The 15896-nt window shown below is 40.5% G+C and overlaps 1 protein-coding gene across 1 annotated transcript in view; it reads right to left on the bottom strand.

Annotated features, from left to right (window-relative positions):
* Positions 1–15896, bottom strand: part of XIRP2 (xin actin binding repeat containing 2) — a 113988-nt gene that overhangs the window by 59789 nt on the left and 38303 nt on the right. The window contains exons 2-3 of the mRNA XM_045297993.1: positions 9941–10101; positions 3433–3567 (exon numbers count right to left, since the gene is read on the bottom strand). Coding sequence (XP_045153928.1) covers positions 3433–3567; positions 9941–9997 — 192 coding nt within the window. The 5' untranslated portion in view covers positions 9998–10101. The remainder of the gene's footprint in view (positions 1–3432; positions 3568–9940; positions 10102–15896) is intronic.

The following is a 15896-nucleotide window of genomic DNA, read 5'->3' on the forward strand; positions in this document are numbered from 1 at the left end:
TTAGGGGTTTAAGTGGAGAGAAAATGTTTTGAGAAATGATGTACAAATGCGCTTTACACAATTGATGTGTGTATAGATTGGGATAACAGTTGTATGAGCCCCTAATAAAATGTTAAAAAAAAAAAAAGAATTGTATGAGCCCCCCAAAATGATTTTAGAAAAAGTAATAAAAAGTTTTGTTCATATTGGATTTATAATGCATTGATTCATGCCTTGGATTTTGTCATTCTTTGTAAAATTAGCAGATATTTTTTAACATGTTTGAAGATAGATAATGCATTTGATCTCCCCTTTGAGCCATTTTAAAGCTGTTTTAATTTTTGTAAAAAGTGAAGAATAAATACATGTCGATTAAGCCTTTGGTGAATCCATTCTGACCACGGACCAGGGATGTGAATAACCTTGCTATCATGCAGAATGCATTGAAAATGGATTGTTCCAGATGCAGTTAGGTTAGAATTTAGCACCCTTATGATCCATTTGAATTTGTTCTAGTTTTTAATATTTTCTGCATTCTTTTCAATTTAAGTTTTTGTCTGTTTTACTTTGCTTTGTTGCTAGATTAAAGCATGATTTTCTGTATATGAAATCCAGGAGAGGTGAATCCATAGAGAGAGTGACGGGATTTATGGCACCTTGGAGGTAGGGCAGGGGAGGGTGGGGGGAAATGGGGAGCTCCTAACGACGAGTACAAGAATGCGGAAAATGTTCTAGAACTGATGGTGGTGATGATTGGTGTGACTGAACTTTTGAATAGTGTGATATGTGAAGTACATGCCAATAAAGTGATTGAAAAAAATAAAAGATAGATAATAAAATGGAGACTCAGAAAGGTTAATACAGGCCCAGAGTCAAGACCATATTTGCACCTTTGGAGCATGGTTTCTTATTATGCTCACACATAGTAGTTAAGAGTTCATACTCAAAATGATATGGTTACTTCTTATAATCATAAGCTATATTTGAAATAATTTAGAGAAGCCTTCGGGTTGTTAACTTACTAAACAACAACAAAACCCAATGCCATCCAGTTGACTGTATCTTATAGCAACTCTATATAAATCTTTATGGGGGTAGATAGCCTCATTTTCCTCTTGTGTAGTGGCCGATGGGTTTGAACTGTTGACCTTGCAGTTACCAGCCTGATGTATGTTGACTATTATTATTTTTTACAATCCTATGCTATTATATTATACATAATATTATATATTTAACATATAATATATATAATACCATACATATTTTATAATCCTATGCTAACTTTATTCTGGGAAGTCTCCTTCCCTGGTATAAATATTCACACCATGCCTCATTTCAAGCTTATAGGAGTTGACTGGCTCACCAATTCCTGAACATTTAATAACTGGGAAGTTGGTTCAAACCTGTGCTTGTAAAGCACTGCAAATTCCTGAAGCTAGCTCTTCCCTCTTCCACAAGCCTGCATTTGGAGAATCTATGAGATTTTATATCTATATCTATCTATCTATCTATCTATCTATCTATCTATCTATCTATCTATCTATCTATCTATTTGTAGATAGGTAGAGTTATAAAAATACATATAGCTTATATATACATACAGACACACATATAATTTATATATAAGCATATATAAACAGACACACACACATATGGTTTATACCACTTTATGGCAGACTCTGCAAAGAAAATGCTGGCAAATTTTATGGGTAACAAGTCCTCTCATGTACATTTCACTTTGCTGCAGTGTTAGTAGCTACCGTTGAGTTGACTCCCCATCAAGTGACCCATTTGGGCAAAGCAGAACTGCTCTGCGAGGTTTTCTTAGAAGTAATCTTCATGGAAGAGGATTGCCAGTCTGTCTGAGGGGCCAGGGGTGAATGTGGACCGACAACTTCTCAGCATAGTCAAGGTACTTACTGTTTGCAACACCCTGAGTCTCCTTGCCTTATTAAACATGTAGAGTAATACCACAAATTATGTGAAAGGCTCATCTGTTTCTCTATTTTGTTGATCAGAAACTGAGGCTCAAGGGAGTTCACATTTAGCCTAAATATTTAGTCTACATAATTCTGCAGACCCAAGACAAAATGAAAAGGCAAGACCCTTTGTTTTAAATTTAAGAAGTTCACGGCACTGGCAGCAGAGCATTAAAGTAAATCAAGGTACTTCCAGGCATGAGGCCTTGTACAAATGCACCGTTTATACACCCATGAAGCCTGTCCTAGCTGGGGAGTGGAAGAGGTGGGATGTGAACTCAGATTTTTAGCCTAAATACCCTATTGTTATGTATCCCTCCTAAGTAAAGAATCTTAGTATAAATTACTGATATGTATATGTAGAATTGAATTTAAGAATTAGAAATTATATATTGTTGACCTATTTCAAACACACAAATATACATCTGTACTTGATTCAGTTTGAAAACGCCTATGTTGCAACACCTCTACATTATCTTCAATCACAATATGTATATTCAATCTCAATTTCTTATTTACTTTACATTTCCTGTAGGCAGTTTTAGAAAGGAATCTTCTCAGAAATGTCCTTAGTTATCTAATTTACATGGGTTTCCACTTTGAAGAAAAAGGTACCAACTAATGATTTCAAGCTTTAAAATTTAAATGATCCTACCTAACCTACTCTCCCTACCCCCATTAGCCATAGTATTCTTATTTTTAAGTTAGGCAATTTTATGTCTTGGGGATTTTGTACAAACATGCACATTTTTGTCTCCCATTAAAAATGTTCAGCAACCGTCCAGGGTCTAACTTTTCCCCCAAATGAAACGGGCCTATGCACAACAGCTAACGGTGAAATCGCTATTTTTCGAAGTGCCAAGCTCAGGCTGATGGGTTTTATTACTTAGATTCTCAGACTCAAAAATCATTGTGTCCCATGAAATAAATGGTGATATATGATAATGAAGTAATAAAATGTGAGGAGAAACCCCTCTTTATATAAAATAGCATTTAGAAGTTTTATGTAGCACTTTTATGTAGCATCTGGGTTCTACTACTGTATTTTTGATGATTTTAAAGAAATCAGAAAATTCCCCACAATAAACAATTGAAAAGCACTTCAAGTTTAATCTATGCAAACAACCAACTGATGGTTTATAATGAATTACAAGCTAGAAGCTGAGACTCAATATAAACATCGTTCTCAACATTTCTATTTACCTGATGACTAACCTAAACTATTTAATTTTTTTTTTATGCATGGAACAGTGGAAGGTGAGAGGAAAAATACTCCCTGGACACATGGAAGGAGGCTACAAGCAAGTCAGTCAGTACACGAATAGGCCTTTAAGATGGTTTCTAAAGCATTAAAAAATTGTGAATGGGAAATGGAAGCAAATGGATCACCAGAGAGTTGGCATTTTTACATCTGGCATTGAGATGACAGCATTTCAACCATGTATGACTTATCCATCAGCCATGGTTGTGTTACCTGCTCAGATCTGCTCTGTTGCTGGTGTTGATACTGAGAAAAGGTATTACGAGAAGCGGCGATTTCATCCTCGAATTGCCTCTTCACCCTGGCCAAGCCACCAGGGACACTGCGCATTTCTGCTCCCTCCATCATCTGAGGGGGCGTAAGGAAAGGAAAGTTCCACTTTACATTCGGCTCGGGGTGGGATTCTCAAACTTACGTTAAAAAAAGTGTGGACATTTATATGAACACACAATTAGTTTAATAGACTCATATCCAAACCCTAGTAAAAACAGTATCTCCATCTCAGCTTTTTGATATAAAGTTAGGAATTATTCAATTAATTCTCCTCCTTTCCTCAACTACATGTTGACACTGGATTCTATTTGAATAACCATCACTCTGTCTATTGTCATGGACTCAAAAATAAAATAATAATAGACCAAACAAACCCATGATCATCGAGTGGCTATGAACTCATAGTAGAAATGTTCTACTCTCAAGAATAAAATTGTCCCCTGGTGAATCCCATCTGACCATGGACCAGGGATGTGAACAGACTTGCTATCATGCAGAATGCATTGAAAAATGGATGGTTGCAGATGCAGTTAAGTTAAATTTCGCACCCTATCACTCGACTGCCCTTACAGTTCATTTGAATTTGTTCTAGATTTCAGTATTTTCTGCTTTCTTTTCAATTGAGGTTTTGATCTATTTAACTTTGTTATTCTTGTTAGGTTTTTAAAATGCTTCTTTGTTTTGTTTTCTGTATAGGAGAATCAGGATAGGTAAATCTATAGAAACAGTAACTGGACTAATGACTAATGATGCCTTGGGGTGGGGAGATGGGGAACTAATAGCAGTGATTACAAGAATAAAGAACATGTTCAAAATGGATTGTGGTGATGACTATACAGCTCTTCTTGGCGTGACTGAACTATGGCATTGTATGATATGTGATTGTCTGCAACAACAAAAAAAGAGTAGAACTCTCCCTGAGGTTTCCAAGGGTGTGATTTTTGGGGAAGCAATTGGCATTCCTTTCATTCATGGTTTAGTGGGTGGTCTCTATCCACTGTGCCACCAGGGATCATATTACTATAGAGATACCTTTTAATAGACTCAATTAGAACTATGAGAATACATATCTATAGTAATACATGGAGTATTTGCCATTAAAAATGATGGAATAAATGTAATCCAAAGTAAGGTTATTATTTATATTCCAAGTAATCTCCAAAGATAACACACTGTTAACAGTTATCAATATTATTTTGACTCACTCAACAATTTATTTAAATCACTTAAGCAGGAACTAAAAGGAGAGTCTCAGAACAAGTCTTTGAGAAAAACCCACCTCTATCTGTCTTAGTCACCAGGCTCCAAGGACAGGCAGAAAGCAGGAGCTGCACGTGTCCAGCATTGACCTACTCTGGGACTCATGTGTGAGGAACAGGGACTTCATGTTAGAATGAGTCTAATCTAGCAGGCGAGGAAACTGATCGTGACTGCTATTGACGAGAAAACATTTGAGGCAAACTGTCTGAATGTATTCCCTTGGTATATATAAAAGAGTTGCTCAGGGCCTTTGCTTTTGATGATTTAGCACACTCAAGAGCTCACTGGTATCCAAGCTCAGATGGAATGACACTCTTAAGCAAACAGGCCCCAAGCCAACCCACCCGAGCAGGACTCCTGAGGTCTGACCCAGTCCTCACATAACCTTGGAAGGCTTGAGCGCTGGGAGTAAGCCAAGAGTGGTGCTCCCAAACTACGGGTTGTGGACCCCTAGGGGGTCTGGAATCTTTCATAGCAAATGTAGAGTTTTCTCAAACAGAAGGTTTCCCATATGTAGAATTTTTTAAATACTGAATTTTTAATCCAGATTATCTGATTTACTAGCAAACACCCAAGTGGTTGCTTACCAAACTCATACTGTTTTTCCCTACAATAAACCCAAGCAAACAGGGTTTCTGAGTATATGAATCTTCATAGGAGCAGATAGACTCATCTTTCTTTGAGGCACAGCAGGTGGGTTTGAACTGCCAACCCTGTGGATAAGTCACCCAAGGCAGCAGGACTCCCTGTCCCCTTCCATGGACTATCATCTTTTATTGGCTCAGTTTTGAGGGGAGACAATAGTGCAGTTATCTCTACTAGATATATATTCTGAGAAATTCTGCAGCAACCTTCAAATGGTCAAAGCTTGCCCAATTACTGTCACTTGATAGGTAGTAAGGTCATGAAAGACTATGGCAGCCCTTCTGAAATTTAAGACAGAGCAAAGCAGGGAAGGGGGTGAATTAAGGTCACATATTTCTTGTCTCCTCTCTGCCTTTTAATTGACATAAGTGATCACGTTGGATAGGATATATCATATGTGGACAATATGTAAACATGAAATTAAATCAGATACTTGTGAAAAAAATTCAATAGCTCATAACAGTGTCCAAATTATATGGAAACTAATCTGATAAGCCTCGGTATTATGCTAGGAATGGGACACTTGCCGAGTATGAAGGGGCTTCAAAGAGTTCTTGGAAAGATTCCACTATATTTTAATTCATTTCCCCACAAACATTTTGAAGCCCCTGTGCAGTTTTGCCCACGTACTGGTTCTGCTGATGGACAGTTCACCTCTAAGTTACCGGAAGGGTATCTGGTTTGGAACCAGACCACTTTACACATGGGAAAATACATACCACTGATTACATCTAAGAGCAACGCATTATTACCCTGATAATCTCATGCAAATATTATACCATTGCTGTGGTTCCTGCTGCCGCTGAGCCCCAGTTGAGCCTGGTCCCATGAGCTGCAGTTTAGATAGGCATTGGAAGCTCAATATATAAATGCATATGGGACCCGGCCAGACATATTCAAGGAGCAGGTGTGGTTATGTACGAGGTGATCCTGCCTTGCTCAGATGAGAATGCTTCTATGATTTTTGCCTTATTCAGCACCCTGTTCTAGATATTTCAATTGATCCAATTGTTATTGAGTAGACTCCAAATCATGGCAATCCCATGTATGCATGGGATTAAAGTCATGCTTCCTCGTCAATGATCAATTTTTTAGACATAGATTGATCACCTATGCTTTCCTCTGAGGTACCACTGCATGGACTTGAACCTCTAGCCTTTCACTTAGCAGCTGAGTGCATTAACAATGTGTGCCCTTCAGGATAGGCGTCAATGACCATGTATCTTAAAGTGCTCGGTGATGAATCTTTGTATGCTTATTCTAATTCTGTGTTTCTTATTCGATGATTCTGGAACAAGATTTGGAAACCTAAGTAAATATATGAGTGCTTCCACTACAGAGTAGATTCGAGAATCTTCAGAACTTCCATTTTCTTTTTCAGAAAGTGAGAATAATAATTTCTTGCATTTATTTTAAAAAGAAAATCAATTTGCATAGCATCGGATCTGGCATTTTCTCACTCAGTGAAAATACCTACAGTACAAAAGTAACAAAGGTAACTTTTTCACATTCTTGAGGTGTCTGAAGACATCTGCCTTCTCATCATCATGCGTTTTGTCCAGATTCAACCAAATGCCATCTTGGTGGAGAAGTAGGTCATTGTCAGCTCTCTACAGGTGATGGAGACACATTGGATTCCATTGGTGCAGAATCAGTGGTTTCTAGAGTTTCTACTTAAAATATTTGAGGCAATCGTGTAGGTAAAAGCCCTGATCAGTTTTCATGATTTCCCCCAGAATTGAACAAGCTCATAAGGTAACTGATCAAACAAGGCAGGTATTTTTCTTTTTTTAACCCAGATTTCGCTGAGAAAATATGTGTACTACTCCTTTCCACAAAATTTATTTAGAACCAAACCAAATAATATTAGTTGGAAAAGAAAAGCTTATGTGAGAGGAAACAGTTCAATATAGTTAAATGGGTCTGCAGTTCAATAGGCTAAGACTCTAGGCGAGCTTTCTTTTTTTTAAAAAAAATTAGTAATTTGGATTAATACATATATCAAATCATTCCACAACTATCTACTTGTGTTCTCACAGATGGGCCAAAAGATAAGATCATGATGAATGGAGAAAAGACCAGTGTTGTCAAGGATTTTATATGACTTTTATCCACAATTGGCATTCATGAAAACAAGAGTAGAAAAAAAAAATCACATGACCTACTGCATTGGGTTAATTTGCTGCAAGAGGGTTCTTTCAATGTGAATGATCTTAGATGCCAATTTTTTTGAGAACTAGGGTAGCCTTGACCCAAGTCATGGTATGGTCAATCACCTTGTGTGCATAAGAAAGCTGGACTATGAAGAAGGAAGACTAGAGAAAATGTGCCTTTAAACTATGGTGTTGCTGAAGAAATCCAAATTACCATCGGCTTCTAAAAGAAGAAGCATATCTACCTTAGAAGAGGTGCTGCTAACATGCTCCTCCTTAGAAGTGAGGAGGTCACACTTTGTTCCATATACTTTGGAACTGCTATTAGGAGGTACCCGTGCCTATCAATTAGAAGGACCTCATGCTTGGTCGATCAGAGAGTCCATTAAACGGGGAAGGCAGCCTAGAGGAATGATTAACACAGTGGTTACAACTATTACCTCAAATTTAATAAAGCTTGTGAAGATGGTTCATTCTGTTGTGCATAGGTTGCTCTGATATAACATCAGCAACAATAATTGGATCTTGTCTTTAGGTCAATTCAAACTGGTATAGATACTAATTGTTTGATCCCTGTAATTCATTTATCTGCAGATTTCTTGAAAAATGGGCATGGAAGTTCCAAGAAGGGGTGCGGTGGGGGGAATAAAAAAAGTGAAATGAAATGGCATTTAAGTTTTTTAATTTTATATTAAATAGTGAAATATTTTCATTTATTTAAGCAGCGATGGTGGTGCTATGGATTAAGCATTGAGTGCCAGTAGTCAATTTGGGGTGAGAAAGATAAGGCTGTCTATTCCAGCATAGAATTACAGCTTTACACTGTCCTATGCCATCCCTTATTAAGTTAGGATTGACTCAATGGCAGTGGGTTTTTGTTCCCTTATGTGGCATGATTATAGTTTCCAAAATATAATTTACTAAATTAATCCTCCTTAAGGAGGTATTTTCAAATGAACTGTTTCCCAAAGATCCTGCCTGTCACCAATTTAGAAGAGTTGTATGTAGTAATGTTCTGAATGACCCAGCAGGGGGTGCTATCTAAACAGATTGACAGGAGGCGCTGGCATTATACTATTTGTTTGGGAAGTGATCTAGCTACTTATGTCATTTAGATGCATTCATTCAAAAAATCTAAGCTGTGTCTAAAATGTACTATAATGACTATGTAAAAACCCAAATGTCATCTAGAAATGCAATCTTGCTAATGAGTTTGGCACAGCCAGCCTGGTCTCTCTAAACCATTTGTCAAGAGTGTTAGCAACGATTTCCAAATAGCACTCGTGGTAGGCATTCTTTCTCGTTCCCTTCCTCGGCCCGTCCCTGTCGCTCTCAGCGCGTTTTTGGTAGATTGAAAGAAAAGCTTTGCTAATTTGAAGATTAGAATGATAAATTCTATGTTCTTATATTCCATTTAAGCTGGAAAGCTTCTACTCCTAAAATGACTCATCAAATCTGGTGGATTGAAGGCTACAGAATACGAAACTCAAGACATTCCTTTAATATGACTTTCATTGTGTGCTGGCTCTAAAACCTTGGTGGTCTCACTGAATCCTGCAGTTCCATATAATTATAATGGGTTTAGCGGAGAGCCTCCATTGCTAATCTCTCTCATTTCTAGGTTGATTAAGCTACTCCTAATGGATTTAGTGCATACAGAGAAACGAGAAAAGCAAAAGAAATTATACTGCCAATGCATTTACACGTACCCTGTATGGGACCAAGGAGGGGGATGGGCAGCCCCACATCATTAAAATTTGAAATTAATTACCAACTTTCTTGAGGAGCATAGCTGTATGTTACGTGATAAAGGTGACAATAATAATATTTGTACAGTGCTTGTGGCTTGCACATGAAACATCCCCTCAACTTCTCCTCAACAGCTCCTGTGATGGTTAGTAGCCTTAGGTCAGCACCAACGCGCGGAGACCTCACGCGGTGTTTCCTGGTGCCAATCTTGACACGAACCAGCTGCCAGGACATTCTCTTGCAAAGCCACCGGGTGGGTTTGCATCTGGAGATTTGAAGCAGCTCGCAAACTCCATGGAATAGATCCACGAGCAAAGCTTTAAGGATCGTTTCATTCTACTTTTCCACAAACTTAAAAGACTCATGTATAACTTAAAAAAAAAATTAGGTTGTGGGGACTGAAGCTCAGCAGGGTTTGGGTGAGTAGGGCAGAATGCACACAGGTAATACGTAGCAGAGCGGAGAACGCAAATAAGGACCTTCAGGATTGGATCACGTGCTCTCCTGGCCCCTGTTCCCACTTAGCGACCTCCCCCCCTCCCCCAAGTCCAAGATCATTCTTACACTGCAAATGCAAGGGGCAGTGGGAAGGGCAGGCCACAAGCACGGTGCCTAACGCAGAACCACCAGGAGCAGCTTACATTGGCAGAGAAGCTGCGGCAGTCGCCCCTTGAAACAGCTGCCTGGTACCTCGCCATCCGCTCCTTCAAGGAGACCACCTCCTGGAGGTCTGACAGCCCCGCGCTGCTCGCCGCTCCGTCTTCTGAAAATCCACTCGCCGGCTTCCTAGGGCCCACGGTAGCTGAAAACAAATGCAGCAAGCTCAGATGTGTGCCAGGCTTTGAAAAGCCAATAGTATCACCTCATGAACAGCGAAGACATGAAGAAGTCTGGTCTTCTAAAACAGACTGCCACATTTAGGAGCATTTTCAATAGTTCATGGCCACCTTGTTCTTTGCAAGTCAGACATGAGACTCGCCATCGATGAGCATATGTTTGTATACACATCAGAAGAAAATATGGCCTCCACTCCTGTTTCTGGAATTATTCTGATGTGAAAGAGTTACGAAAACCTTTTTAGCATGCAAATAACCAGTACTTTTTTCAATTTCTGTGCTGGGATTATACACAATGCTATAAGAACATTTCTCATTTACTTATCTAAAAACCCCATGAGATAGGTGCTGGAAATGACTGTAATTTACAGATAAGAAAAGAGAGACTAGTAGAAGGGAAAGCGAAGCTTTCCCATGATCACAAATCAAAATGCGGCAGATGTGAGTACGGTGTGAGCAAACTGGTAACAGGTCTCCAGGTCTGAAGCTGCTCTTTGCTTTTCTCTGCGAGCTAACACAGGTGAATGCTCTAATTGTGGGCTGTGCAGTTTATTCGTCGAGACGGGCTCCGTAAGAAACAATAGTATCATTAGACACAATTTTGTTAGTCACTTATTTCAGAGAGTTGACTCTTTTCCAATGCGAGCCATCTACCTGACCAAGCCACAAGGCAGCAGGGACTGCCTACCCCAAACCGAGCAGAAGACTGGCGCCCGGCGTGGTCATGGAATCACTGCGCGCAGACGCGGAAGGGTCTTAGGGATCATCTAGCAGCAAGAAACGAAGAGTAGGAGTTGATGTGATTTCCCAGTTATTTAGTTCCTCTGTGCCACCACAGGGTCTTAAAAGTAGTTTTGTTTTGTTTCTTAATCTATTGCCCTTGGCTATGTTATCCCTCCACTTGTTGTTTTATCATTTACTTTTATAAATCCAACATCATTTGAAAGACCCCATCTGGCACCCATGGGGCATGGCGTAAGAATACCTGCCTGCGTGTGCATGTGTGTCCTTAGGGCTACATATCTCTGCTTATTTGTATATATCCATCTCTCCTTCATGGTCCCTGGGGATTATTTGGAATACAGGCATTCCCTGATTTTTGAAAGATTGCTTTAAACCATGTTGCCTTTTAGGAAACATCTATAGTTAGTACCTCTTTCATTGGTTTGGGCCGTTTGAAACCACCAGTTGCTTCATGGGAGCAAAATGAGGCTTTCTACCCATGTGAGCAATGAGAGTAATGATACCAGAAGGGTAGTGGGAAGGTGGAAGAGGAGGGGAGGAAGGGGGGAACCGATCAAAATGATCCACACATAACCCGCCCCCCCCCCGGGGGGGGGATGAACAACAGAAACTGTGGGGTAAAGGGAAACAGTGCTCGGTGTAAGATATGAAAATAATAATAATTTAAGGGATCACAAGGATGGGGGGAGAGAAAAAAGAGGTGCTGATACTAAGGTCTCAATAGAAAATAAATGTTTAGAAAATGATAATGGCTACATATATACAAACGTGCTTGATACAACTGGTGTATGGATTATTATAAGAGCTGTAAGAGCCCCCAATAAATGATCTTAAAAAAAGAGGGGGGAAAAGAGTTGCGGTCTCCGAAACCCCCAGGGGTAGTCTACCCTGTTTTGTGGGGGAACAGGAGTCGGATCGACTCGACGGCAGTGAGCTGTTTCTTGTTTTAACTGATAGAAGTGAGAAGGAAATTGTCACAAATTCTGAAAGAAAAGAAGGAGAAAAGGAGCATGTGAAACCAGCAGCCAGCATTTGTTTCTCAGCAAGACATTGCAGAAGGAGTGAGCAGTGCACGCGGTGGCAGTGGAGTCCCCAAACGCCTTCCCCACAAACGACCCTCAACACCCCACCTCCGAGCTGCCGGACCTGTCCACTGGGATCACTGGACCTGAGTGGTCTCTGAAGCTTTAGGTGTGATTTCATAGGTTATTTGTGGAGAGGAGAGGCATCTTGGGAAGCTAAAAAAAATGTCCATATAAAGTAATGACAATTGCTTCAATTTGTGTCATTTAGTGTAAAGAAATTTTCATCCAAGCGCTCTATTCGGGATCCATGATGATTGGGATGGGTTTGACTTTTTCACTACCAGCCAATGCCCACTCAAGCAAGGTAACAACAGACAGCCAAGCTACTCCCTCCCGTCCCTCGAACTCAGTCGCCTGGCATTAAACCATTCTATTGAATAGTTTGCTTTTCCTATCAGCACCTTCAATGTTTACGTTCCTAAGCGCAATGGAGAACAATTTCTCTGGGCCAGAAGTAAAGAAATACAACCAGAGTTTCTGACTCTTTCACTGAGTATTTGCTTACCACTGAGACTTCTTTTTCCAAGAAACATCCCCACATATCCTGATGGAAATTGCAAGTATATTCTATCTAATATGCTAGAAAGAAGATTCAGAACATCAAGGGAGGAGGAGATGTGTGCTATGGGTGATGTGGTTGGATACCACACTGATTTGTGTTCACCATGCATCGGTTATTTTTCAAACGCCCCTGTCGTCTGAAGTCTCCCCTCCATCTCCAGGTAATTCTGATAATAAGAGTTCCTACAAACCAAAGTAAGTCTTTCCCCACACCCCCTCTGCACTGTCTATCCGCCCAGAGGAATTCAATTTTATTTAAATGTACTCTTGTTACTTTGCTGAAAGGGCACTATATATATTTGATTAAACATGATTCCCATCACTTTTCTCCAATTTAAACCGTGAATTTTACTTTGTGTATTACTTATAACGGCCACCACCTCCCCTGAAGAAACATGTTCATTCTTGTATGAATCTTATCAGCAATTCAGCAGTTTAGTTTTGATTAAATTTACAGAAATTCTATTTACATTTAAAGTACTACATTTTTATCGTTTTTCATCCCACTGAAAAAAGTAGAGATTCACTATCATGAAATCAATGATGAGTATTTAATAGACTTAATCACTGCATTGTAGTCTTTTAGGCTCATCACAGAAAACACAGAAGGAAAACCAACTCTCTCTCTCCCTCCTTCCCCCTCCCCAACCCCATCTCTCTGTCTATCTATAACGTTGCCTCTCAACTCAATTAGGACAAAACTAAGGATGTAATTGCCATTGATTTGAGTGCAACTGCTATATACCCCACGTATGAGAACATCAGAAATGAGATGTGCTTCATAAGATTTTCAGTGATTGATTTTTAATCTTTGGGTCTTTATTCCTCAGCACCTCTGGTGGGCTTGAACTTTCAACTTTTCCATTAGCAGCTGAGCAAACTGACCTTTTGTAGCCCATGGATCCTTAGGTGGGGCCCAAAACTTAAAACTAGAAACTAACTGCTATGGAGTCAGTTTGAACCTATATGACTGAGTAGAACTTTATCCTAGGGTTTTTGAAACAGCCTCATCTTTCTCCTGAGGAGTGACTGGTAGGTTTAAACTGTCGAACTTGCAGTCAGCAGCCCAAGTGATCCACTATGTCACAAGGGCTCCCTTACATGTGGGGTGTGGGCTGGGGCTTGAGTTAAAACAGTATCAGGAGGTAACAGGTGGTGCATCCTAGTTTCCTGCTAAAACATCAAACCTGTTGCTGTTGATTTTGACTTGCACTGACTATAAAGGACAGAGTAGACTCGCTCACAGGTTTTCCAAGCTGTGATCTTTTTGTGTGTGTGTGTGGGGGGTTTGATCTCTTTTTTAAAAAAAATCATTTTATTAGGGGCTCATAAAACTCTTATCACAATCCATACATAGGTCAACTGTGTAAAGCACATTTGTACATTCGTTGCCCTCATCATTCTCAAAACATTTGCTCTCCACCTAAGCACCTGGCATCAGCTCCTCATTTTTCCCCTCCCCCTCCACTCCCCACTCCCTCATGAACCCTTGATAATTGATAAATTACTATTTTGTCGTATCTTGCCCTGTCTGACGTTTCTCTTCACCCACTTTTCTGTTGTCCATCCCCCAGGGAGGAGGTAACATGTAGATCCTTGTAATCGGTTCCCCCTTTCCAACCCACCCTCTCTCCACCCTCCCAGTATTGCCACTCACACCACTGGTCCTGAAGGGATCATCCACCCTGGATTCCCTGTGTTTCCAGTTCCTATCTGTACCAGTGTACATCCTCTGGTCTAGCCAGACTTGCAAGTTAGAAATGGGATCATGATAGTGGAGGGGAAGGGGGGTAGGGGAAGCATTTAGGAACTAGAGGAAAGTTGTATGTTTCATCGTTGCTACATCGCACCCTGACTGGCTCGTCTCCTCCACAGACCCTTCTGTAAGGGGATCTCCAGTGGTCTACAAATGGGCTTTGGGTCTCCACTCTGCAGTCTCCCCCTTATTCACTATGGTAAGATTTTTTGTTCTGATGATACCTAATCCCTTCGACACCTTGTGATCACACAGGCTGGTGTGCTTCTTCCATGTGGGCTTTGTTGCTTCTGAGCTACATGGCCACTTGTTTACCTTCAAGCCTTTAAGACCCCAGATGCTATACCTTTTGATAGCCGGGCACCATCAGCTTTCTTCGCCACATTTGCTTATGCACCCATTTGTCTTCAGCAATCATATCATGGAGGTGAGCACACAATGATATGATTTTTTTTCTTTGATGCCTGATAACTGATCCCTTCAGCACCTCGTGATCACACAGGCTGGTGTGCTTCTTCCATGTGGGCTTTGTTGCTTCTGAGCTAGATGGCCACTTGTTTACGTTCAAGCCTTTTAGACCCCAGACGCTGTATCTTTTGATAGCCGGGCACCGTCACCAAGCTGTGATCCTTATGGAAGCTGACAGCTGCATTTTTCCCCCTGTGGAGCAGCAGGCAGGTTCAAACCACTACTGACCTTTCAGCTGGTAGCTTGATCCTCCTTCACTGTGTTACTGGGGCTCTAACCTCCAAAGTCAATGTATATCAGTTTCTTCCTCTGAAAAACAAGATCATGTTTCCTGCCTAGTCAAACCCATGGAGCTAAAATGCAGTGTTCTCCTCTATTCCTATCTTGATGTGGTCGACATCTGATGGCAACTGGGGATAGGGGTGGGAGGCTAACAAATTGACCCCTTCCTTCTAGACACAAGGGGACGAAGATAGAACTATCAGAAGTGTAGCCAAATCATAGCATAGTTCAGGGTTTGGAGGATATTGTTTGTGATTTGAGAACAGTATGAAGCATGTCTAGGATATATTTTTTAAATTTAAGCATTTTTCTGGGTGAAGGTTCACAGAATGGTTCATCGCAGCCATACTCTCCCCAGCTGCCCTCCAATCTCATTCATTGCAACCCCTTCTGTGTAACATCATTCATCCTCCTTCCTCCTTGTGTTTCCTGTTTCCACTTGTCCTTCTTTCCTCCTCCTTTTGTGCTTCATCCTTGACTAAGTACTGCCCTTTCAATCTCCAATGGCTGATTGTTCCTCTTATTGACCTGTCTATAGTTTCGCTGAAAATTGAGCCATGTGAGGTTGGGGGTTGGGGCTGGAGAGCGTGGTGAATTTTGGACGAAGGGTGACTAAGGACCATTAAGGAGTTCTATCAGCTACGATCAGACAAGAAAGCCTAGAATAATTTTGTGACTCTGAGTTTTGCTCCATATTTTTCTTTTAGTCTATCCAGGACCTTCTAATGTGATCCCTTTTTGAGCAGCAGTGGGTAACTGGGTCTTCTGTTCTCAGAGTTTGGGCCATTGATGTCCACATGGTCCACGAGTCCAGTGGATGAATTCTTTCTATGCATCTTTGATTTCCATTACTCTTCTTTCTTTT

This window comes from Echinops telfairi, unplaced genomic scaffold (assembly GCF_000313985.2).
Source record: "Echinops telfairi isolate 266 unplaced genomic scaffold, ASM31398v2 ScPeMD7_4;HRSCAF=17, whole genome shotgun sequence".
Taxonomy (NCBI): Eukaryota; Metazoa; Chordata; class Mammalia; order Afrosoricida; family Tenrecidae; genus Echinops; species Echinops telfairi.